At 42.1% G+C, this 26,270-nt stretch overlaps 1 protein-coding gene across 1 annotated transcript in view; it reads right to left on the bottom strand.

Moving 5' to 3' along the window:
• Positions 1–26,270, bottom strand: part of LOC144599353 (uncharacterized) — a 391,192-nt gene that overhangs the window by 12,916 nt on the left and 352,006 nt on the right. Inside the window, exons 55-65 of the mRNA XM_078410145.1 lie at positions 22,801–22,947; positions 18,560–18,744; positions 18,161–18,341; positions 15,877–16,002; positions 14,497–14,619; positions 14,078–14,188; positions 12,105–13,025; positions 11,037–11,122; positions 9,078–9,136; positions 4,127–4,329; positions 1,420–1,588 (exon numbers count right to left, since the gene is read on the bottom strand). Of these exons, the coding sequence (XP_078266271.1) occupies positions 1,420–1,588; positions 4,127–4,329; positions 9,078–9,136; positions 11,037–11,122; positions 12,105–13,025; positions 14,078–14,188; positions 14,497–14,619; positions 15,877–16,002; positions 18,161–18,341; positions 18,560–18,744; positions 22,801–22,947 (2,311 nt within the window). The remainder of the gene's footprint in view (positions 1–1,419; positions 1,589–4,126; positions 4,330–9,077; positions 9,137–11,036; positions 11,123–12,104; positions 13,026–14,077; positions 14,189–14,496; positions 14,620–15,876; positions 16,003–18,160; positions 18,342–18,559; positions 18,745–22,800; positions 22,948–26,270) is intronic.

Genomic DNA, 26,270 nt, shown 5'->3' on the forward strand with positions numbered 1-26,270 from the left:
TCATGTTTTTCTCCACAGTAAAAACTGGAGAAATACTCATGAAGGATCATTGAGGACCTTGCCCATCTCCTGCAGCTCTACACAGAGATGACCACTTTGATTTCTGAGAGACTCTGTTCTCTTTCTAGTTACTCTTTCCCCAGTGTATTTCTTAAAATCTCTTTAGATTTTCAATAACATATTTTTGGATTCTCTTCAGACTATTGGCCCAGTTTATCTTGGGGAAACCTCCACTATACCACCAATTCTAGTGTGATCCGCAAACCTATTAACCATGCCACATAAATGAATATCCAAATTGTTCATATAAATATTGACCAAAAGTGGTCCTCGCACCATTCCCTGTCACAGACAGCTTGTTACGTGTCCAGTCTGAACAACAATGCCGAATCACCACCCTATCCGCAAGCCAATTCTGTATCAAATTGGATAGCTTAGCCTGGATCCCATGTAATCTAACCTTTGAGACCAGTCTGCCACATGGTAGCTGGACAAAGGCCTTGCCAAAGTCCATGTAAACTTTGAGGTAGCACCGTAAAAACATCATCATCACCTGCACACATTGAATTCAATTACAGTTTACACTTCTGCGGTTTGTTGAACATGAACAGGTAAGTGGCAGTCAGGGAATAATATGCCTGACAATTCTCCGTGACCCTAACAAGGTAGTAGTTGCAGAGAATTGTGGTTAGGGAGGCCGAGGATGAGCAAGATTTCTAGACTTTGTTGTTCCAATAGTGCGAGAAATCAGCTTCAATTGAGTTGCAATTAATAATTGAAAGAAATATCAGTGCAATACCTCAGGGGCTGGTCCAAATTCCAATAGGATGGTGCTGGTGGTGGGGGACGGGGTCAAAAGCCAGGTGTCATAGCTACTTTATTTAGTTTTAGTTTTAGAGATACAGCGCGGAAACAGGCCCTTCGGCCCACCGAGTCTGCGCCGACCAGCAATCCCTGCATCCTACACACACTAGAGACAATTTTTACATTTACCGAGCCAATTAACCTACATACCTGTACATCTTTGGAGTGCGGGAGGAAACCGAAGATCTCGGAGAAACCCCACGCAGGTCACGGGGAGAACGTACAGACAGCACCCATAGCCGGGATTGAACCCGGGTCTCCGGCGCTGCAAGTGCTGTAAGGCAGCAACTCTATTGCTGCGCCACCATGTTATTGTATGTTATATGGTATAACATTGAGAAATGCAGCACCTGGCTCAGTTACTAGAATTATTTCTGGAAACCTTTAGTGGCATAATACAATGACTTTTTTCATTATATGACAGAGAAAAGCTTTTGAAAAGGTACGTAAGTTATTAATAAGATTAGCTTGTAACAGTGACAAAATGCCTGCACTTAAATTTAATTTCCTTGCACTTTCAAGCAACAAAATGTTAAAAAATATATGTCTTTATACCTGCACGAAGGTCCAGTTAGCAGATGCTGGCACTCTGCTTGATTCAAACAGTAATTCATGTCACAGGGTGATCGGCAAACGACTCCATTTTGCTCATCCCACTCAACCACATAACCAGCAAATATGGAGTTGTTGCAGCTAAAGAAATCCAATAACTGTTCGTTCGACACTGTAATAAAAAATAAAATGTTCTGTAATTTAAGGCTGTGTGTCAATTCAGATAATTGGGAAATAATGGATTTATTATCAATAATATTTAGGAAAGGGAAACATTTATCATAAGTGCTTTGAAAAGTAACTGCAAGGTTGGGTATTTCCAAACTTTTTACAGCTGAAATCAAAGGAAAATCGATAAGAATGTCACCTTGAGAATCTTTATTACGATTCTGAGTTGTTCTCCCTCTGGCATGTCGGTTGTTTACTTAAAACTAACTTCATGCACACATTTGGTGAAGTATAAAGCAATTCTAACTATTTGAATCTAATTTAGATTTTTTTACAAGATTACATAATTACTGATTTTTTTTCTTTGACAATGGCCTATTTGATGTTTGCCTGGGGATAAGTGGACAGCAAAGACCACATTAATAAATCAGACAAAAATCATTTTTATCCATTTTACCCAGACATGGACATTGTTAACATGGGTGACATCAATTCCCCGTCCCTACCCTTGCTTAAGAAGGTGGCGGTGAGATACCTACTTGAACCTCTGTAGAATTTCTGGTGAAAATACTATCACTGCCCAAGTTAGACACAAAATGCTGGAGTAACGGCATCATCTCTGGGCCGAAGGAATGGGTGATGTTTCAGGTCGATGCCCTTCTTCAGACTGGAATCTGAAAGCAGTCTGAAGAATGGTCTCGACCCGAAATGTCACCCATTCCTTCTCTCCAGAGATGCTGCCTGCCCCTCTGAGTTACTCCAGCATTTTGTGTCTATCTTCGGTGTAAACCAGCATCTGCAGTTCCTTCCAACTCATCACTGCCCAAGTGTTGGGTAAGGAGTTCCAGGATTTAGACCCTGTGATGATGATGAACCAATTATATATTTCCAATGCACAGTATTATGACACAATATTAATATAATCATATAATATTAAGACACAATATTATACCACCCTGAGGTGGTATAATATTGTTTCATAATACTGATTGGAATATCCTGAGGTGGTATTCCCAGGCGCTTGTTCCCTATTTTCCTCTAATGCAGCAGGGGGTCACGTTTTTGGTAAGCGCTGTCAGAATTGCCCCAGAGTAACTGCAGTATATTTTGTAGATGGCACACACTGCAATCACTGTGAGTCAAAATGAATGGGGGAAGGGGTGCCCATCAAAGGGGCTGCTTCCTTTCAAATGGTGCAGAGCTTCTTGAGAATTCATGGAGCTGCATCATCCAGACCTTTGTTGAGAATCCCATTATATTCCTGACTTCACCCTGTAGATGGTGGAAAGCCCTTGGGCAGTCAGTGGTGAGTCACTCACTGCAGACTAACCATTCTATGATGGCATTAATGTGGCTGCTCCAATTTCATGTCTGGTTAGTGGGAACCCCCCAGGATGTTTATGATAGGTTACTTGATAAGGGAACTTAAAGGGGACGTCTTTTATTAAAGGCCTTTACCTGGCACTTTTGTGAAAATGGTCCAAGATAGGACATTACCCTGAGGATCTTGAGCAGTGATAACCTAGGCTGACATGATTGTTGTTTGACATTCACAATCATAATTCTTTATATTAGTTATGACTCCAAACACTTTAATATTTTACCTGTGATGTCAGATGCCTTAATAATACAGGGCAATCTGGATTTCAGCTCTTTTGTCAATGTTTGAACCACGGCTGTGATAAGATTTGCAGGCAAAATCCAAACTGGACACCAGTGAGACTGACTGCTTGACAGCGTTGTCGATGACACCTTCGACCCCATTGACTGGACAGTAATTTACCAAACTGGATTTGTCCTGAATTTTGTGAATACGATGTACCTGGGCAATTTCTACACTATTGAGTTGATCCAGTGTTTTGATTGTATTAATCACCTTATGTAGAGGCCCAGCTAGTTATGGCCTTCAGTACAAAATGGGGATGCTATCTGCTCCCAGGCACTCACCACCCACTGTAAAAAAACCGACCCGCACATTTCCTTTAGATTTGTCCTCTTTTACCTTAAAGCTATGGTTTCTAGTGTTAACATCTATCTCTACTCGGGAGAGTGGGGGGTGGGGGGGGGGGGGGGGGGGGGGGATGGGGGAGATGTTCTGACTGTCCAAACTATCCATGTCTCACACAATTCAAGGTTTCAAGGTAAGTTTATTGTCACCTTGGATATATATATTCTATAGGGTCTTCTCTCAACATCCACCGTTTCACAGAAAACGATCGGACTTTGATCAGCCTCTCCCTTTAGGTGATTCCCGCTAATTCGGACAGCATTCTGGGAACCACTTCCAGGCTGCACAGGTAGGGATGATGGGACAGGCATCTTCCCCGAAGGACATTCATGGACCAGATCAATTTTTACAGCAATTTGGTAAATTTCAGGGTCATCATTACCAAGACCGATTGTTCTTTTCCCAGATTCCAGATAAATTGAATTTAAGTTTCACCACAACCGTGGTGAGAATTAAACTCTGCTTCCAGATTATTATATCACTGTGCCATCATAGTAGCACATCACTCAATAAACATTGAAATCTTGTACTTACATGTAGTTATATCTTGAATATCAGTGCTATTTAAATATCCAAGGACAACTTCAGGGATCACGGCACTTCGGACACGTATGACATCATTGAAAGCACTCAGAATTGCAGAATGCAATTCATTATTTAGAAAATTAATTACTCTCAGCATTGCATTGTATTCAAAGTGAAGCACAGCAGAAGTAACCAGATTTCCTTCCCGTGTCCTGTTTGTGGATGGCAGATGCATAAATTAGTCATCGTATTTATTATATTAATTTATAACTTGTATTTACCTTGTAGTAGAATCTATATACTAAAACTCTTGTTTGTTTGTTTGTTCCTGAACTACAGCCAAAACGGTACAAGATAGCACAACAATTTTAGGCCCACGTTATTCACCACAATCTCTGGTGCTAATGGATGAAGTTTCATTGAAATCAGTGTTGTGTTTTTAAAGTTATTCACATTTTAAAGTTTGAATCTATCTCCTAGGGAGGGGAGGGGGGAGGGAGGGAGGGAGGTGGGTGGGTGGAGGGAGGATAAGGGGGGTTGAGGGGGATGGAGGGGAAGGGGGAGGGGAAGTGGGGCAGGGGGGTTGTGCGGAGGGGAGAGTGGGGAGGAGAGGGGAGGGGAGGAGGGAGGGAGGAGGGAGGGAGGGGGGAGTGGGGGGGAGGGAGGAGGGAGAGAGGGGAGCGGGAGAAGGGAGGGAGGGGGAGTGGTGGGGGAGGGTGGGGAATGTTCGGGGGAGGGAATGGAGGGGAGGAGGGAGTGGGGGTAGAGGGGAAGGGATGAGTGGGGGGAGAGGAGAGGGGGAGAGTGGAGAGGGGGAGAGTGGAGAGGGGGAGGAGAGGGTGCTGCACCAATGCAGGAGAAGTTTGTCCCCAACGGGTCCACTTGGTCTAGTAAAAAACTAAAAATCTGAATGTCTTACATGGATAGGACAGGTTTGGAGGGATATGGGCCAAACACAGGCAGGTGGGATTAGTGTAGCTGGGACATGTTGGCCGATGTGGGCAAGTTGTGCCGATGAGCCTGATTCCACCCTGTATCACTCTGTGACTATATGACTCTGTGTCACTTTGTTGAGATTAAAATGACAATGCCTATATGAATGAACTGTTTCAAAAATAAACAATGCAGCAATGGGAGCAACTTAAAAGCATTTCTAAAAGTTGTTGCATGGATTTTAAGTTTTCTGACTGCTGTTCAAGTTATGGGAACAACTGGTTCATTTAAAGTAGCCACGCCACATTATTATTATTGATTATTAGCCAATTTACTGGGAAAAAGGAGTCTCTAAAGCATGATAGACACAAAAAGCTGGAGAGAAGGAATGGATGATGTTTCAGGTCGAAACCCTTCTTCAGACTAGTCAAGGGAAAGGGAAACGTGAGATATAGACAGTGATGTAGAGAAATATAGAACAAATGAATAAAAGGTATGTAAAAAAAGTAACGATGATAAAGGAAACAGGCCATTGTTAGCTGTTTGCTATTTGAGAACGGGAACCTGGTGTGACTTGGGTGGGGGGGGATGGAGAGAGACGGAATGCAGGGGTTACTTGAAGTTAGAGAATGACATCAGCTTTTGACAAGGAATCATTGGAAGACCATGGAACTACCCAGGATCATTCAGATAAAGCTCGAGATGTTTATAAGGGAATATAAAGTGTTTATCCATGAATGAGTGGGTTAACAAATGATGAGCTGTTGACGCCACTGGGCCTGTACTTGCTGGAGTTTAGAAGGATGAGGGAGGACGTCAATTAAACTTATCGAATAGTGAAAGGCTTGGATAGAGTAGATGTGGAGAGGATGTTTCCACTAGTGGGAGAGTCTAGGAGTCATAGCCTCAGAATTAAAGGACGTCCCTTTAGGAATGAGATGAGGAACATTTTCTTTTGTCAGAGGGTGGTGAATCTGTGGAATTCTTTACCACAGAAGGCTGTGGGAGCAGAGCCAATGGATATTATTAAGGCAGAAATAGATAGATTCTTGATTAGTACGGGTGTCAGGGGTTATGGGGAGAAGGCAGGAGAATGGGGTGAGGAGGGAGAGGTAGATCAGCCATGATTGAATGGCGGGGTAGACTTGATGGGCTGAATGGCCTAATTCTGCTCCTATCATTTATGATTTCATGGCCTTATAAGGGCTGGGGATTGGGGAAGAACTTAAGACAACAATGGCCCTTGTCCCTTGCATTTGTTGCATTTATCTTATGGGGCCATACATCTCCCAATATTCTTGAAGTGGAACAGTCTGTGGAGAGCAATCTGAGATTGAACAATCTTGAGACCCTGATCCAGCACCAACCACCCTGATACCCACTGACTGCTCTTGAGAAGTTGAGGCTCTAGTCAGGTAAAAGAAGGAGGCAAGGGAGAGGTATGAGCAGCTGGGATCAAGTGGAGGAGTTTCGAGAACTGAGGAGATACTGAAGAAAAAAATCAGGAGGGCAAAAAGAGAGTAGGAGGTAGCTTTGGCAGATAATATCAAGGAAATACAAAGAGATTATAAATTAAGGGAAATAGGGTGACGAGAGAGAGAATAGGGCCCCTCAGAAACCAAAGCATTCATCTCTGTGTGGAGCTGCATGAGATGGGCAATGTTCGTAATGAATATTTCTCATCTGTTTTTACTGTGGAGAAGGATAGGCTGGGGACATTGGGAAAATTAATGGAAGCATCTTGAGGACAGTCAGTATTACAGTCGAGGTGCTGAACGTCCCAAGGATAATGAAGGTAGACAAATCTCCCATGCCTGGTCAGCTATATCCGAGGACACTGCGGGAAGCTACAGAACAAAATTGCAGGCGCCACGGCTGTGATTTCCGAACCATCATTAGATGTGGGTGAGGTGCCTAATCTTGGTGCCTCTAGAATACTGGTGGGTGCTTAATCTTGTGTCTCTATTTAAGATGGGCTCCAAAGGAAAGCCAAAGGGAAATGTAGACCAGTGTGCACAACATCTGTGGTAGGCAAGTTACTGGAGATTATTGTGAGGGACAAGATATATGTGCATTTGGACAAACAGGTATTGATTAAGGGACAGTCAGCATGGGATTATATGTGGGAGATCATGTCTCAAAAGCCCAGTCTGAAGAAGGGTCTCGACCCCAAACTTCACCCATTTTTTCTCTCCACAGATGCTGCCTGTCCCGCTGAGTTACTCCAGCTTTTTGTGTCTAAGTGGGGGGTATTGCATTATGAGAAGTCAAAGCATGATAGGACATTCACAGTGAATGGAAGGATTCTGGAGAGTGTTATTGAACAGAATGGTCTGGAGGACAGGTACATTGTTCCTTCAAAGTGGAATCACAGGTAGATCGGGTGGTCAAGAAGATATCTGGCACATTGCCCTTCATCAGTCAGCATACTGAGTATAGAATTTGGGATGTAATGTTACAGTCGTACAAGACGTTACTAAGCTGGAAGGAGCATAGAGAAGAGTTGCAAAGATGCTGCTAGGGTTTGAGGATCTGTGGACATCGTTTAAGGTGAGAGGGGAAAGTTTTAATTGGAACCTGAGGGGCAACTTTTTCCATACAGATGGTGATGAGTATGTGGAACGAGCTGCCAGAGGAGGTGGTTGAGGCAGGTTCTATAACATTTAAGAGAGATTTGAACAGATACATGAATAGAAAATATTTAGAGGGATACTCGACCAAGTGGACCTGTTGGGCCCAAACCTCTCCTGCATTGGTGCAGCACCCTCTCCTCTCCCCCTCCCCTCCCTCCCCCCTCCCCCTCCCTTCTCCCCCGTCCCTCCCCCCCTCCTCCCCCACCCCCCCCCCTCATTCGCTAGGAGATAGATTTAAACTTTAAAATGTGAATAAGTTCAAAAATATAACACCGATTTCAACGAAACCTCTTCCATTAGCACCAAAGGGACATTGGTGAGTAAGGTGGACCTAAAATTGTTGCACTATTGTGTACAGTTTTGGCTGTAGTTCATGAACAAACAAACAAGAGTTTTAAAATATAGATGGGACAAATGCAGGCAGATGGGACGAGAGTAGATCATGCATCTTGGTCGTCATGGACAAGTTGGGTTGAATGGCCAGTTTTCATGCTTTATTACTCTATGCTTATATCACCTGTTGTCATTTTCCAATGTTTCGATATGTTTGATAATCAGAGATGTTTAGAAACTGCTGGATTTCAATAATTAAAAAAATATATTAATAGAGAAAAAATATTGCTTTTAAAATGCATCAAACTGTCTTTAAATTTGAGACATTAGTATTAACTAAATGAACTATTTAGTAGCAAGGGCAGCACAGTGGTGCAGCGGTCAAGTTACTGCCTTACAGCACTTGCAGCACCGGAGACCCGGGTTTGATCCCGACTACGGGTGCTATCCGTACGGAGTTTGTACGTTCTCCCCATGACTTGGACAAGAAGGACCAATATCCTTGTAGATCAATCTAGATCCTGACTCAGTGTTTGAAATTATGATGACGTGGCCATTATGGAGACTTAGTTACAAGAGGGACAGGGTAGGGCTGGCAGCTCAATGATGCTGGGTTTTGATGTTTCAGATGTGATATGGAGGGAGGTAAACGCGATGTGTGGGGCAAGTTTTTTTACACAGAGATTGGTGGGTGCCTGGTACGTGCTGCCAAAGCCTCTGCCGACAGCAAGAAGCAGCAACAGGTGAGAGGGAAGGGTGCCCCAAGGTGACCGAGAGCATCCTGTCGGTGTGGGTGACCTGAAGAAAGCGCTGCCCCCAGGGGCTACAATGTGAGCCGCAACAACAGCCGTGTCACTGGACCATGCGGTGGGTGAAGGAGGGCTCGCTTGGCACCTTGTGAGTCGGGGCTGGGGTCGGAAGTCAGAGCTCTAAACAGCCGGGGAGACAATGAGAGCTGGGAGTGGCATTGGCAGGTTCATCCACTATATCTGAAATCCGTTATAAAGGGGTCCATTAAAATGAGGGTTTACAGTATAGAATAAGACTTAAACTATACCAACCAGATTAGAGGTTCCGTAACATTCTTAAAGCGTCTCACATTTTTTGCCTTTTCATAGATCTATAAAAAACAAAGTATTTTTTGTTTATTTTCAAGGATAACATTGTTCGATGTAATGAAGTAGAAATTGGAACTCTGCAATGTTAGTCTCACACAATGTGTAGAATAAAGAAATCACAAATCCAGGCACTCTGTACAATTACACAGATGTGTCAGAAGTGTGGCACGGTGGCGCAGTGGTAGAGTTGTTGCCTTACAGCACATGCAGCGCCAGAGACCTGGGTTCCATCCTGACTACGGGTGCTGTCTGTACGGAGTTTGTACGTTCTTCCCGTGACCGCGTGGGTTTTCTCCGGATGCTCCGGTTTCCTCCCACACTCCAAAGACGTACAGGTTTGTAGGTTAATTGGCTTGGTATAGTTGTAAATTGTCCCTAGTGTGTGTAAGATAGTGTTAATGTGTGGGGATCGCTGGTCGGTGTGGACTCGGTGGGCCAAAGGGCCTGTTTCCGCGCAGTATCTCTAAACTAAACTAAACTGTCCATCAAGGTCTCCAGAAGCAGTGTGAACCGTGATTTTCAATCTCTCCCTGTGGTTCGATTTGTTAAAGTGGTGGGTTCCACTTTGCTTCTTCAACTAGTGCCTTGAGGTAGAATAGCACTCTAGTGGTGGGTGGTTATTGGAGATAGGCGTCTAAGTACTCATGGAATATTCGTCCATTAGATTGTAGGATTGGGCATCGTGTTGGTTTCGATCTCCAGCAATAAAGAACTTAAAATGCACGAGAACAATCTCAAATCTCTCTGCCTGGAATCGAGTTCAGACGTGGGTCAGGAATGGATGGATTGTTTAACTGATGCAGGTTGAGATCTTCAGCCTTCAATAAAGACCTGCTCTTGCAGTTCAGGTCTCCAATGCTTTCAGAGCCTGTAATCATGGTGCAGCTTTGCAACATGACGTCAGTCGTCTGCTATATACTGATTGATGTCAGTGAAACACACCAAAATAAATCTCTACAGAATGCATGGTTAGTTGATTTATAATTGTCGCATGTGCCAAGATACAGCGAATAACATTATTTGTGTGCTCGCTAGTCTAATCATGAGTACAATCAAGCCAATGGATATGGCAAACAGTAAAATGCCAGAGTGCAGAATATAGCATTACAGTATTGTAACCTTACAGTTACAGAGAAATGTGCGTTAAAAACGCAAGGGCTGCAATGAAACAGGTTGGGAGCTTGGGTCTGCACTCTGAGCCTGTGAGAGGACTATTCGATAGTCTAGTCATATGGGGAACAAATTCTTCCTGAATCTTATACGACGTGTTTTCATATTTTTGTACTGTCTGCCTGTTGGGAGAGGGTAGAAGAGGAAATGACCAAGGTGTAACCAGCACATTTGAAACACATATGATCAAGTTTTTTAAACTAATAATAAATTAATCATTATTACATCCATCTGTGGCCCCCGTCATAATTTCCCTCAGAACAGATATCTGCAAAGCCCAGCTGGTGCCACGAACACTGCCTGGTCCAACATGGCTTCCGGCCCAGAGCCAATGGAAAACACCAGCTACAGTTCTGTTCAGTGGGGTCCAAATCTGTTTACATTTTCAATGTTGTTGGATCATTCATGCAGGCTGACCGGATTCCGAGTTTGAAAAGGATGCCTAATCTCCCATGGACTGATCTAACAATGTTTTAATCTTGATTTTGTGTGAAACCCTGCAACGTTAGGGTATTTAGTGTTCTTGATTTGGAATAATCTGACATTAACTTGTTGAGACAAAATCTTGTGTTGTACTTCTGCTTCACATTGGTGCAAAAAGATGCGCTGTTAATTATTGTAAACATCTTGAAGAAATTATCTCTTAACCATTTTACATTTATATAGAATACTTAAATACACTGTACACAAATAAAAGTTCAACAAGCAAGGAGAGAAAAAAATTTGGCATACCTTTTCATGAACCTGAGCTGAAATATTTGATCTCCTACGATTGATGGTTAAAGGCAATGTAATATTGACTGTTCTGTCAGGAAGAGCTAAAAGAAAGGATGAAATAGTTTATCATAATTGACATTTATTGAATGTCTAATTCCAAAATGAAAATGAAGTCATAAAGTCTGACAAAATCGTTTGATATATTCTCATTGATAATATAAACTAGTCATGGGAAATGTTCATGGGTATGAAGAGGTAGGGGGAGGACTGATTGCTTCCTTCATTGTTCTGATGACAGAAAGACGTACAGGTTTGTAGGTTAATTGGCTTGGTGTAAATGTAAAAAATGTCCCTAGTGGGTGTAGGATAGTGTTAATGTGCGGGGATTGCTGGTCGGCGCGGACCCACTGGGCCGAAGGGCCTGTTTCCGCGCTGTATCTCTAAATTAAACAAAACTAAACTAATATATAGCTCAACTCGATTCTCTCATTACCACCATTATCAAACTATCTAATTATTTGACCCTCTTCAAACAGAGTCGTATTAGCAGCTAAACCCAGGATAATTTGAAACAAAATACTTGATTCTTATTATTCCAATATGAAGGTGCATCATTTCCTCTTTGAACATGATTTTTTTTTTCAATCAAACAGCTGCAAATCATATATATTTTAAAAAAACAATTAATAATTAGAATACTGAATATAGGCAGAAAATATTTTCTGGCACATTCAGTACCATCGAATTGGCTACATCTGTGATCATTTTGTGGTAATAAAATTGCAACGTCTGACTTAGATCTATCTGCAATAAGAAGAAAAGAGGAACTGCTCTGTTAATTCGATATCGAGCATATGTGTTTTCGTAACTTCCACCTTGCCCTCAAATTTACGTGGACTATCTCTAACACCTCTATCCTTTTCCTCGCTATCTATGTCTCCATCACAACATTATTTTCATCGTTCCTTAGAATGTAACGAAGTTCATGAAATATGCTTCAAACCAATTTGACTTATTCCAAGGGGACATCACGTTTTAATATTATCTTAATTTCATATCATCATAAATAATTCATGCACTTACCTCTAATAGCAGATGGTGATGGCACGGCTGTTGTAGTTGTCGCAGTGGAGCTTGTTGGTACTGAGGTAATAGCCAGAGTATTGGTGGGTACTGAAGAGGTTGTAGTGGTGTTGGATGGAGTTGTGGCAGCAGCAGTGGTATTGGTGGGTTTTGATGTAGTTGCGGTGGTGTTGGATGGTGTCAAGGCAACAGCAGTGGTATTGGTGGGTACTAAAGTAGTTGTGGTGGTCCTAGCTTGTGCTGATGTATTAACAGTGGTATTGGTGGGTTTTGATGTAGTTGTGGTGGTGTTGGATGGTGTCAAGGCAACAGCAGTGGTATTAGTAGGTACTGAGGTACTTGTGGAGGTCCTTGCTTGTGCCGATGTATTAACAATGGTATTGGTGGGTTTTGATGTAGTTGTGGTGGTGTTGGATGGTACCAAGGCAACAGCAGTGGTATTGGTTGGTTTTGATGTGGTTGCAGTGGTGTTGGATGGTACCAAGGCAACAGCAGTGGTATTGGTGGGTACTGAAGGAGTTGAGCTGGTCTTTGCTTGTGCCGATGTATGAACAGTGGTATAGGTGGGTTTTGAAGTAGTTGCAGTGGTGTTGGATGGTGTCAAGGCAACAGCAGTGGTATTGGTGGGTTTTGAAGTAGTTGCGATGGTCCTTGGTGGTGTGGAGGTAACAGCAATGGTATTGGTGGGTTTTGATGTAGTTGTGGTGGTGTTGGATGGTGTCAAGGCAACAGCAGTTGTATTGGTGGGTACTGAAGTAGTTGTGATGGTCCTTGGTGGTGTGGAGGTAACAGCAATGGTATTGGTGGGTTTTGAAGTAGTTGTCAAGGTGCTTGATGGGGCCAAGGCAACAGTGGGGGTACTTGTTTGATTCAATGTTCCATTCGAAGGACTTGCTGTTGAACTGGTAGTGGAGGTAATTTCTGAAAATGCAATCAACTATGTAATGACTAAAATGCCGAGATATCCAAACAAATTTCAACAATTAGGAGAGTTAATATCTCAGTTAAGAGAATATATTTGATGTTTTGAAGCACAGTAGATGGATGCAGCAAGGAAGATGCATGGAAGCTTTCCATTGTCACCCATCACAAACTTTGCTCTAATTTAAAAACATTTCTCCATATTTGGGAGTCACCTCCAGTTGACAGTCAGTGTCCACTGAAAAGGAATGGTTGTACAGGTGAGTAAACTCTGGATGAACATTCAGGGAGACCAGCGGCAACAAGCAAGGTCTGGCACAACAAATCTGGTCCTAAGGCCCAGCAGGGAAGGGTGGAGGCAGACAGAGCATTGTGTTTGGAGAGTGGGTCAGGCAGGAGATGAAGGCAGGCCTTCAAATAGGAGCCCAGAATGGTGTACTGTCTCCCTGGAGCCAGAGTTCAGGACCAGCAGCAGAACATTTTTAAAGGGGAGGGTGAGCAGCCAGAAGTCATTGTGTACGTTGGCACAAATAACATGGTCAGGAGAAAGGGTGAGGTCCTGCAGAGTGAATACAGGGAGTTAGGAAAAAGATTAAAAAGCCGGATCTATCGAAAATGTGTAACAAAGAAAGAAGGAATGAGGTGACAATGAACACAAAGCAGTTTGTTGAAATGACTGAGAGACTTGAGACGGTAAGTCTTGATCTGCTTCACAGAAGCATCACCTATTGCTTTTCTCCAGAGATGCTGCCTGACCCACTGAGTTACTCCCACTTTTTGTGTCTATATTCGGTGTAAACCAGCATCTGCAGTTCCTTCCTACACAATATAACTGGTAGATTTGCAACTGCCCGTTATTAATGTACTTCAATTTTACTCCCTGTCAAAGAACTAAATATATATTCCTATTACATAAAAAAATATTTGTTGTTTGGACCTGTGCAATCATAATGTAAGAAACATGTGATTTTTGTCATTCTTAAATAAACTCCAAATAACTGTGTTAGATACCTTTGCTTCCAAAGATACCTCTTCTTCCAGAGTTTACTCACCTGTACAGTTGGACCCTTCATATCCTGGTCTACATGTACAGTTGAAAGAGCCTTCAGTATTTGTACAGATAGAATTATTTCCGGAACACTCAGTAGCGCATTCATTCACGTCTAAAAGAATAAACAAATGAACACAAGAATAGTTAGCTAAATTATAGAATCACCTATGCCTGGATTTTGCACTGAACAGAGAATCAGCAGACAACTGGTCAATGAGTTTACATCGCTTGTTAGTTAATGGAAAATCTGGTCCATTTAGTAATAATTTGATGTAACTCAGAAGAAGAGAACAGAAGCTTCTTTACATGAAAACTACTGTAGTAGAAAATTTCACTTTTTTTTACGGGACTATTCATATTGTTTTAATTATTCTTCATGATTTTTGTGTATTAAATGGTGATATTAAAAAAGTACCATACCAATGCAGAATCTGTTTGGCTTTCCAGTATATCCTCCCTTGCACATACAGGAGTAACCTCCATTTGAATTGATGCATTTTGCATTCTGGGGACAGCTAGATGTATTACGACATTCATCAATGTCTGAAAGAAAAGATTTACATTAGCAGCGATCGAAGTTCACGTAACAAATATAATAGTGATACGAAGTAATGAACATGCATAATGGTGTAAGATTAGATTTAATTTTTGCGGGTGATATTTTTACACGGTATTCTTTAACAGAATGCATACTTCCACTGCTATAGTTGGAGAACTTTCTGATATAAAGTATTGATTAACGGATGGGTGGGACATTATAGATGTGGAAATCTGATTTCTCCACGGAGCAAAAGACTTTGGCAGAGAATAAGGATCTCAATCTGAAACGTCACCCATTCCTTCTCTCCAGAGATGCTGCCTGTCCCGCTGAGTTACTCCAGCATTTTGTGTCCATCTTTGATGTAAACCAGCATCTGCAGTTCCTTCCTACACGAGTTCGCATGACCATTAATTGTAATAAAATAATGATTACGAACAACATAGTTTTGAGATTTTATTATAAAATGCACATTGAGAACGACCAATTTTGTCAGTGTGTGAGACCTGAGGGGCAATTTTTCTGCCTTTGATGAGTCATTGAAAAGGCCCTAGTTTGATGAACTGCATCTCGAGATGATAAAAAAAATAATTACATTTTTTTCATGATTCAGTTATATCACAAATCAAATGCTCTGGGCTCTGGGCTTTGCTTTGCACCAGTATTGGGGTTATTAATTTGGTTTATTATGTTATTTACGAGTATTGTGTTTATGGGCCTGTTATACTGCTGCAAGTAAGAATTTCATTGTTCTGTTGTCGGCATATGTGACAATTAAACACTCTTGAGTCTTGAAAACAATATTTAAAACTAATTGCAACAACAATTGTCAACAAAACCATTTGCAATAATGAATACTTCGAATGGGTTGAACAGTATGTTATTTTTTCTTCCGTTCCTTTGTAAAAGAAGGCGGCATGGTGGCACACCGGTAGAGCTGCTGCCTTACAGTGTTTTCAGCGCCACAGACCCGGGTTCGATTCTGACTACAGGTGCTTGTCTGTACGGAGTTTGTACATTCTTCCCATGACAGCATGGGCTTTCTCCCACACTCCAAAGACGTACAGGGTTTGAAGGTTAATTGGCTTGGTATAAATGTAATTTGCCCCTCGTGTGTGTGTAGTATTGTGCTAGTGCACAGGGATTGCTGGTCGGTGCGGACTTGGTGGGCCAAAGGGCCTGTTTCTGTGCTGTATCTCTAAAATAAACAAAACAAAACTAAAATGTGATTTTTCTTCAGGTGACAAGCACTGGCAGCTTACCATCACACAAGGAGCTGTTTGTTGCGTTTATTGCATAACCTTCCTTACAGCTGCAGATGTAACTTCCCAACACATTGGCACAGATCTGCTCGCAAGAGTCTGTTTTGTTTTGGCATTCATCAAAATCTACAACAGCAAGCAACAAGACATCAAAGAGTTGTTCACATTTTTAACAACAAAAATCTGTAACAAAAATCAATCATTTGTGACACATCTTTTTCTTAATCCAATTATTCAGGCAGGCACAAGAACGAGTCGCATCCCGGCCATTCCCTTTTCTCTCCTCTCCCATCAGGCAAAACATACAGAAGTGTGAAAACACACTCCTCCAGATTCAGGGACAGTTTCTTCCCTGCTGTTATCAGGGAACCTCAACTGCACCTCAACCAGAGTGCAGTCCTGAACTACTATTCACCTCATTTGTAGACTCTTGGACTACCTTTGATCGGACTTTACTGGCTTTGTCTTGCATTAAACGTTATTCCCTTATCAGGTATCTGTACACTGCGAAAGACTCGATTGTAATTATGTATTGTCTTTCTGCTGAATGGTTAGCACGCAACAAAAGCTTTTCACTGTACCTCGGTATACGTGACAATAAACTAAACTAATCTAAAATTTCCTGTACAAACTGATGTGATTAGTGGCATGGTGCTGTTTAGAATGAAAGCTCTGTAAATTGGATGAACTAGTCGAGTTTTTCCTTGCTATATAATTCAAATTCAGTTTAAAATGGGTGATTAAAATGATGGTACATTCCAAGTTACAGTTTCCCCTCCAAGGTAACGTAATGTGATGTGTCAATGCACAGAGGATCCATCATGCATGCGCTTGCATTCACTGGGCAGCATAATGGCACAGCTTCTGCCTCAGTGCCTGAGCCCCGGCTTCGATTCTGACGAATGCTCGGGTGCTGTCTGTGGGGAGTTTGCACGTTCTTTCTGTGACCGAGTGAGATTCTTCCATGTGTTTTTGTTTCCCCCATGTTCTAAAAACATACAGGCTTTTAGGTTCATTGGCCCTAAAGTGTCAGGAGTGGATGAGAAAGTGGGTTAACATCGTGTGAATAAGTAATCGATGGTTGGCATAGACTCAGTGGGCCGAGGGCCTGTTTCAATGCTCTGTATCTAAACAGATGCACAGTTGAATACCACATTTCAAAACAGACCTTCACAATACTTGAGTGATACTTCACTCTTACTTAAAAGGAACATTTCCCTCATGAAAAATATATTAAATCGAGTCATGTTAAAGTTTGGTGAGAAGGCTTACTAAATAGTCGGCCTTAAGAGCCCTTGCACCTGCTCCAACTTTCAATAACATCAAATCTTTTCATCTCAGTTACACTTACACTCAATGACTGAGCAACCTCGGGCAATTTTAGCAGAAAAATACAGTTTATGTTCCTGAAATCTGAGTTTTCCTTCACGTGTTTGGAAGTCAACTCTTCTGCTTGGATCTGCAGGGATCTTAAGTAGAAGAATTGAACTAATATAAATAGCCAAGTACCAGTTCAGATTTCTTTTGGTGTCCTGCTAGCAATAAGATGATAAAGATCAAGTTGCTCTCTACTTTCTGAATTTTAACCAATTCTCCCTCAAACAATCATACAAAGCTTTGAGTTTTGTGCAACAATCTTGTAGGGAGCATCTTACAGAATACCTTTTGAAACTCTACAAATGCCACCAACCAGTTCCCTCTTCTCCATACTGGTAATTACATTCTCAGCCATGATTTAAGGTCATAAGTTCATGTGATAGCAGCAGAATTAGGCCATTCGGCCCATCAGGTCTACCCCACCATTCAATCATGGCTGATCTATCCCTCCTAACCCCACTCTCCTGCCTTCTCTCCATAACCCCTGACACCTGTACTAATCAAGAATATATCTATCTCAGCCTTAAAAATATCCATTGACTTGGCCTTCACAGCCTTCTGTGGCAAAGAATTCCACATATTCACCACCCTCTGACTCAAGACATTTCCTTTATAAAACTCAATGCTTCTATGTAACCTGGTTATGATTTTCGAATTTACAAGTATCTGAATTACAATTTCACAATTTTGCTGACAAATATTCACTTGTACATGCAATAACTTTCAGAACATTTCAATGATGAGATCTTTGTATCAATGCACCTTTGCAGCACTGATACATTTCCAACAACAAATAGAACTGTTGTACACATATTTCCTACTGAAGGATTATTATCTCAAGTACAGACATTTTGTTTGTATTATTGTATACATAGAATGAGTAGACAACAATGGACATCTTAATTACCATAACACTTTTCTCCATCTCCTATTAAATTGGTGGGACATGGACCACAGGTATAACCCTCCAGAGGTGCAGGTTGATCTTTGCAGGTATCATTTGAGAAACATTGGTTGTCTTGACAAGCATCAAAATCTTCAGTGCAGTAATCACCAATATAAGCAGGAGTACAGTTACATGCTGCAACCTAAATTGTCAACAGAAATGATTTTGATTGATAAATGATCCAGATAGCTTTCATGTTCTAATTATTACTTTTTTTCACTTGCCAGGCCCACATCCAAACATTGCCATCACAGAATTTTCTACATCAACACAGTCTATTTAGTATTAGAACTTCCAATAAAATAACCTAGTATTTGGAGCAATAACCAAGTTATTAAGCATGCCTTTGATTTAACATACCACAAACATGGCATTATCTGATTCCATGCTGATAAGTGATCTGGAATAATCACAGGTTGAATTGATGCTGCAGTTGCATATTGTCAGTGTCAATCCCAGCTCAGAAGTGACCTTTGAATCATTGGCTTGTATTATGGCAAACACTGGAGTGGAGCTTGTTGGATGCCAAGAAAAGTTCCCGTTTTCTATAGGTGTAAAAGACAAAATTCACAAGTTATTTCTAAAATATTATGCGGTCATATTGTACTATGTTGATTCTGTGAACTAACATTTTATAATTCCAATGTCAAAACAATTTCATACAATTTAAACTGACAGACAAATTATCTACGATAACCAAGCGTTTACTAGAGTCCTCATCCTAGCAGCATTGTTTTAGTTTTAGTTTTAGAGATACAGTGCAGAAACAGGCCCTTCGACCCACCGAGTCTGTGCTGACCAGCGATCCCATACACTAGCACTATCCTACATACTCGGGAACATTTTACAATTTTTAACAAAGCCAGTTAACCTCCAAACCTGTCCATCTTCGGAGTGTGGACGGAAACCGAAAACATCGGAAAAACCCATGCAGGTAACGGGGAGAATGTACAAACTCCGTACAGACAGCACCCATAGTCAGCATTGATCCCGGGTCTATGGTGCTGTAAAGTAGCAGTTCTACTGCTGTGCCATCCCTCATATACATATCAAACACCTTCAGATTTACCTTAATACTAACTGCTAGTGATATTCTCTCTGCATTCACAATGTCCTTTTCATCCTACATAATCCATACAACAGATGGGTCTCCACACCTATAGTTTTCTATATCAGCTAAATGCTTTTATTGTTCTCGTCATCCAACCCTCAATATCCCTCAACATTCTGGGGTTCACTGTTCTTGTTAGCTTTGTTTTTCACCTTTGCAGAAAATCTCTTCTCCTCTGATGACCCTGAACTCTTGTTATTTCTCCATTGAATGCTTTCCTTTGTGTTCAAGTATATGCTCCCTTACCAGACTCTGTCTCAGTCATAGAGTGATACAGTGTGGAAACAGGCCCTTCGGCCCAGCTTGTCCACACTGGCCAACATGTCCCAGCTACACTAGTCCCACCTGCCTGCATTTGGGCCATATCCCTCCAAACCTGTCTTATTCATGTACCTGTCTAACTGTTTCTTAAACATTGGGATAGTCCCTGCCTCAACTACCTCCTCTGGCAGCTTGTTCCACACACCCACCACCCTTTGTGCGAAAAAGTTATCCCTCAGATTCCTATTAAATCTTTTCCTCTTCACCTTGAACCTATGTCCTCTGATCCTCGATTCCCCTACCCTGGGCAAGAGACTCTGTGCACCTACCCGATTTATTCCTCCCATGATTTTATACCCCTCATCCTCCTGCGCTCCAAGGAATAGAGACCCAGCCTCCTCAACCTCTCCCTATAGCTCACACCCTCTAGTCCTGGCAACATCCTCGTAAATCCTTTCTGAACCCTTTTCGGCTTGACAATATCTTTCTTATAACATGGTGCCCAGAACTGAACACAATACTCTAAATGCGGTCTCACCAACGTCTTCTACAACTGCAACATGACCTCCCAACCTCTATACTCAAATTTTAATGACATTTTAATGAAATTATTTTAATGAAATTGGCTTTCCGTGATGGATCAGGAAGTGGGGCAAGGCAGTGTGACATATAAAAGCAGAGGGGTGGCAACACTTGCTCAGACTTTGGTGGTCGTGGTGTTTGCAGAGGCAGCTGCAGGAGTCCCTACAGCTGGGTGAGCTTCAGATCGAGCACAGTCGCATCGCACAGCAGTGGAGGGAACCGACTGCATCACCAGGGCCAGGCCAATCCCCACTTCACCATTCAATGCTGCCAGGAGACCAGCCCTTAACATGGGAATACAAGAAATTGTGTATCTCCTTAGGCCAAGATCAGACTTTTCAGAGACTTGGAAGTTATGAGATGGTGCCAGTCTGAAGATGGGTCTTGACCTGAAACGTCACCCATTCCCTCTCTCCTAGATGCTGTCTGACCTGCTGAGTTACTCCAGCATTTTGTGATACCTTAGATGGTGCCAGAACATGATTATTCCAGATGAAGATTTATGAAACTGATATATAGTATGATTAGTGTAAGAAAATAACTGCAGATGCTGGTACAAATCAAAGGTATTCACAAAATGCTGGAGTAACTCAGCAGGTCAGGCAGCATCTCAGGAGAGAAGGAATGGGTGACTTTTCGGGTCGAGACCCTTCTTCAGATTGATTTGTCTAGATAGCATGCAGAACATGCTTTTCACTGTATCTCTGTACATGTGACAATAATAATAAACTAACTATAAACCCCTGAATGTTCATTCCCTTTGCCATCCGCACATAGAGACTGCAATTTTATCAGGATGCATCGCTGCTTGGTTTGGGAACAGCTCCGTCCAAGACCGCAAGAAATTGCAGCAAATTGTGGACACAATCCAGACCATCACACAAACCAGGCTCCCTTCCATTGGTTACAAATGTACCTCACGTTGCCTCGGCAAGGCCAGCAGCATAATCAAGGATGAGTCGCACCCTGGCCACTCCCTATTCTCCCCTCCCTATGCTGGCCACTCCCTATTCTCCCCTCTCCCATCGGGCATAAGGTATAGAAGTATGAGAACACACACCTTCAGATTCAGGGACAGTTTCTTCTCCGTTGCTTTCAGGCAACTGAATCACCCTACCACAACTAGAGAGCTATCCTGAACTACTATCTGCCTCATTGGTGATCCTCGGACTGTCTTTGATCGAACTTTACTGGCTTGATCTTGAACTAAATGTTATTCCCTTATCATGTATCTATACACTGTAAATGGCTCGATTGTATTGTCTTTCCACTGACTGGATAGCACACAACAAAATCTTTTCACTGTACCTTGGTACACGTGATAATAAACTAAACTGAAATGAAACTGATATGTATCATGTACAAAATTCAATGAGGTTTCTTGCCTCGGCTACTCCAGCAATACATAACACACCCACATCCTTCACTGTCAAAATTGGAGATACCACCATCTGAAGATCCCCCTCCACATCACACACCATCTTGGCAATACCAATCATTCATCACCACTGGATTCAAATCCTGCAACTCCTTACTGAACTGTGATAATATCTTCAACAGAAAGGCTGCAGTGGTACAAGAATGCTGCTCATTCCCACCTTCATAAAAGCAATTATAGATGGTCCATAAACACTGGTTTTGCCCCTAGAGATCACAACATCGCAAAAAGCCGGGGAACACACAGATTGTGAAAAGAAAATATTGTTAACTAAAGAAGGTAACCAATCAACCAAACTAGATCTACATTCTCTGATTCCAGAAAGAGTCATCTGACTTCTCAGGAGAACAACATTACAAACATGGAAAACCATTGGGATAACAATACATTTTGATGACTTTTTAAATAAATTCTGGACTAAAACATAAATAGAAACATGGAAACATAGAAAATAGGTGCAGGAGTAGGCCATTCGGACTTCGAGCCAGCCATTCAATATGATCATGGCTGATAATCTTAAATCAGTAGCCCATTCCTGCTTTCTTCCAATATCCCTTAATTCCGCTAGCCCTAAGAGCTATATCTAACTCTCTCTTGAAAACATCCAGTGAAATGGCCTCCATTGCCTTCTGTGGCAGAGATTTACAACTATGGGTATAAAATATTTTCCTCATCTCAGTCCTAAATGGCCTAGCCCTTATTCTTAAACTGTGACCTCTGGTTCTGGACTCCCCCAACATCGGGAACATTTTTCCTGCATCTACCCTGTCTAATCCCTTAAGAATTTTATATGTTTCTATAAGATTCCCTCTCATACTTCTAAATTCCAGTGAATATATGCTGTCTTCTTGTTCTTGCCACCAAAGTGGATAACCTCACATTTATCCACATTAAACTGCATCGGCCATGCATCTGCCCACTCACTCAACCTATCCAAGTCACCCTGCAGCCTCATAGCATTCTCCTCACAGCTCACACTGCCACCCAGCTTTGTCTCATCTGCTGTGTCAAATATGAGCTAAGCATTTGCATTCCTCCTCTCTTGAAGTTCCCAGTTTTTCTCAAGTATCTCCTTTGCTACTGCTGGACATACAGATGGTCAAGCACCCACAGTCAAAATATCATCTTCGGTATTGATTGAATGTCAACCTAATAAGTGACTAGAGTGGTAAATAAATGTGGCAAAAGTCACGGATACCCAAGCCTTACTTGTCATTGTGATATCTGATGAATTAGTCAGGACTGCAAATGTTACATTGTCATTGTTGGCATCAGTAGCAGTAAAAAGAATGAAAACTGGTTCATTGAGATGGGTCTGAAGGGATGATTCTCCAGTGATGTTAGGAGGGAAATTATCTGTGAAAAATACACAACTGTTATTCAAAGTCTTCGCTCTTATGTTACCTTCAATGTGAAAACAAATTTAAGGCATCATACGCAAAATCAAGATGTATGTGGATTTCATTTGTGAAAAATTCAAACAAATTCAGTGTTGGGGACCCAGAAATTCATCAGTGGGTTAAAATACACATTGGTTTGGTAACTCGTAAAGGATTCAGGTGAGATTTGAGGACAGCAACACAATTTATAACCGTGCGCTGTCTGCTCACACAGCTGCCAATTGCTTTAGGTGAGCTATTGGTTATTACAATTAAAGTGTTTTGGCATGCAACAGAAATTCCAGCCTGGAAACATTTCATTTGGTTTCCAAGTTCACAGTAACAGAGATATAAAATTGCAATATCATGTTTTATGCCACTTTTCAGATACTGAATACTGAACAGATCATACCTCATTATATTAGCATCCTATCACTTACATTTATTGCATTAAAATTCATTGTCACAATACAGAGCGGCATTGTGGCGCAGCAGTAGAGGTGTTACCAGAGACCCGGGTTCGATCCCGACTACGGGTGCTGCCTGTACGGAGTTTGTACGTTCTCCCCGTGACTGCGGGGTTTCTCTGGAATCTTTGGTTTCCTCCCACACTCCAAAGATGTACAGGTTTGTAGGTTAATTGGCTTGGTATAAATGTAAATTGCCCCTAGGATAGTGTTAATGTGCGGGGATCGTTGGTCAGTGCGGACATGGTGGGCCGAAGGGCCTGTTTCCACACTGTATCTCTGAACTAAACTAAACCAAATACCAGGTCAATAGTATTTTCTATTCACTCACTCAGGCACCCAAATTTTAAAATTACACGCATAGAATTTCATTACAAATATTAATTGTTGACAGGATATTTTAAAACTGTCTAATAAAAACATAGAAACATAGAAAATAGGTGCAGGAGTAGGCCATTCGGCCCTTCGAGCCTGCACCGCCATTCAATATGATCATGGCTGATCATCCAGCTCAGTAGCCTGTACCTGCCTTCTCTCCATACCCCCTGATCCCTTTAGCAAAAAGGGCCACATCTAACTCCCTCTTAAATATAGCCAATGAACTGGCCTCAACTACCTTCTGTGGCAGAGAATTCCACAGACTCACCACTCTCTGTGTGAAGAAATGTTTTCTCATCTCGGTCCTAAAAGACTTCCCCCTCATCCTTAAGCTGTGACCCCTGGTTCTGGACTCCCCCAACATCGGGAACAATCTTCCCGCATCTAGCCTCTCCAACCCCTTAAGAATTTTATATGTTTTTATAAGATCCCCCCTCAGTCTTCTAAATTCCAGCGAGTACAAGCCCAGTCTATCCAGTCTTTCCTCATATGTAAGTCCCGCCATCCCAGGGATCAATCTGGTGAACCTTCTCTGTACTCCCTCTAAGGCAAGAACGTCTTTCCTCAGGTTAGGAGACCAAAACTGCACACAATACTCCAGGTGCGGTCTCACCAAGGCCCTGTACAACTGCAGCAGAACCTCCCTGCTCCTAAACTCAAATCCTCTTGCTATGAATGCCAACATACCATTCGCTTTCTTCACTGCCTGCTGCACCTGCATGCTTGCTTTCAATGACTGGTGCACCATGACACCCAGGTCACGTTGCATCTCCCCTTCTCCCAATCGGTCACCATTCAGGTAATACTCTGCTTTCCTGTTCTTGCCGCCAAAGTGGATAACCTCACATTTATCCACATTATATTGCATCTGCCATGCATTTGCCCACTCGCCTAATCTATCCAAGTCACTCTGCAGCCTCCTAGCATCCTCCTCGCAGCTAACACTGCCACCCAGCTTCATGTCATCCGCAAACTTAGAGATGTTGCATTCAATTCCCTCGTCCAAATCATTAATATACACTGTAAATAACTGGGGTCCCAGCACTGAGCCTTGCGGTACCCCACTAGTCACTGCCTGCCATTCCGAAAAGGACCCGTTTATTCCTACTCTTTGCTTCCTGTCCGCCAACCAATTTTCTATCCACCTCAACACTAAACCCTCAATACCGTGTGCTTTAAGTTTGTACACCAATCTCCTATGTGGGACCTTGTCGAAGGCCTTCTGAAAGTCCAGATATAACACATCGACTGGTTCTCCCTTATCCACTCTACTAGTTACATCCTCGAAAAATTCTATAAGATTCGTCAGACATGATTTGCCTTTGGTAAATCTATGCTGACTTTGTCCGATGATTTCACCACTTTCCAAATGTGATGCTATCACATCTTTAATAACTGACTCTAGCATTTTCCCCACTACCGATGTTAGGCTAACTGGTCTATAATTCCCCGTTTTCTCTCTCCCTCCCTTTTTAAAAAGTGGGGTTACATTAGCTACCCTCCAGTCCTCAGGAACTACTCCAGAATCTAAAGAGTTTTGAAAAATCACTAATGCATCCACTATTTCTGGGGCTACTTCCTTAAGTACTCTGGGATGCAGCCTATCTGGCCCTGGGATTTATCTGCCTTTAATCCATTTAATTTACCTAACACCACTTCCCGACTAACCTGGATTTCCCCTCAGTTCCTCCATCTCATTAGACCCCCGGTCCCCCGCTATTTCCGGCAGACGGTTTATGTCTTCCTTAGTGAAGACAGAACCAAAGTATTTGTTCAATTGGTCTGCCATCTCCTTGTTCCCTATGATCAATTCACCTGTTTCCGACTGCAAGGGACCTACATTTGCCTTAACTAATCTTTTTCTCTTGACATATCTATAAAAGCTTTTGCAGTCAGTTTTTATGTTCCCTGCCAGTTTTCTTTCATAATCTATTTTCCCTTTCCTAATTAAGCCCTTTGTCCTCCTCTGCTGGACTCTGAATTTCTCCTAGTCCTTTGGTATGCTACTTTTTCTGGCTAATCTGTATGCTTCATCTTTTGTTTTAATACTATCCTTGATTTCCCTTGTTAGCCACAGATGCACTACCTTTCCTGGTTTGTTCTTTTGCCAAACTGGGATGAACACTTGTTGTAGTTCATCCATGCGACCTTTAAATGCCTTCCATTGCATGTCCACCGTCAACCCTTTCAGCATCAATCGCCAGTCTATCTTGGACAATTCACGCCTCATACCCTCAAAGTTACCTTTCTTTAAGTTCAGAACACTTGTTTCTGTATCGACTTTGTCACTCTCCATCCTAATGAAGAACTCTACCATATTATGATCACTCTTGCCCAAGGGGCCTCGCACAACAAGACTGCTAACTAACCCTTCCTCATTACTCAATACCCAGTCTAGAATGGCCTGTTCTCTCGTTGGTTCCTCGACATGTTGGTTTAGAAAACCATCTCTCAA

The sequence above is a fragment of the Rhinoraja longicauda genome, chromosome 13, assembly GCF_053455715.1.
Source record: "Rhinoraja longicauda isolate Sanriku21f chromosome 13, sRhiLon1.1, whole genome shotgun sequence".
Lineage (NCBI taxonomy): Eukaryota > Metazoa > Chordata > Chondrichthyes > Rajiformes > Arhynchobatidae > Rhinoraja > Rhinoraja longicauda.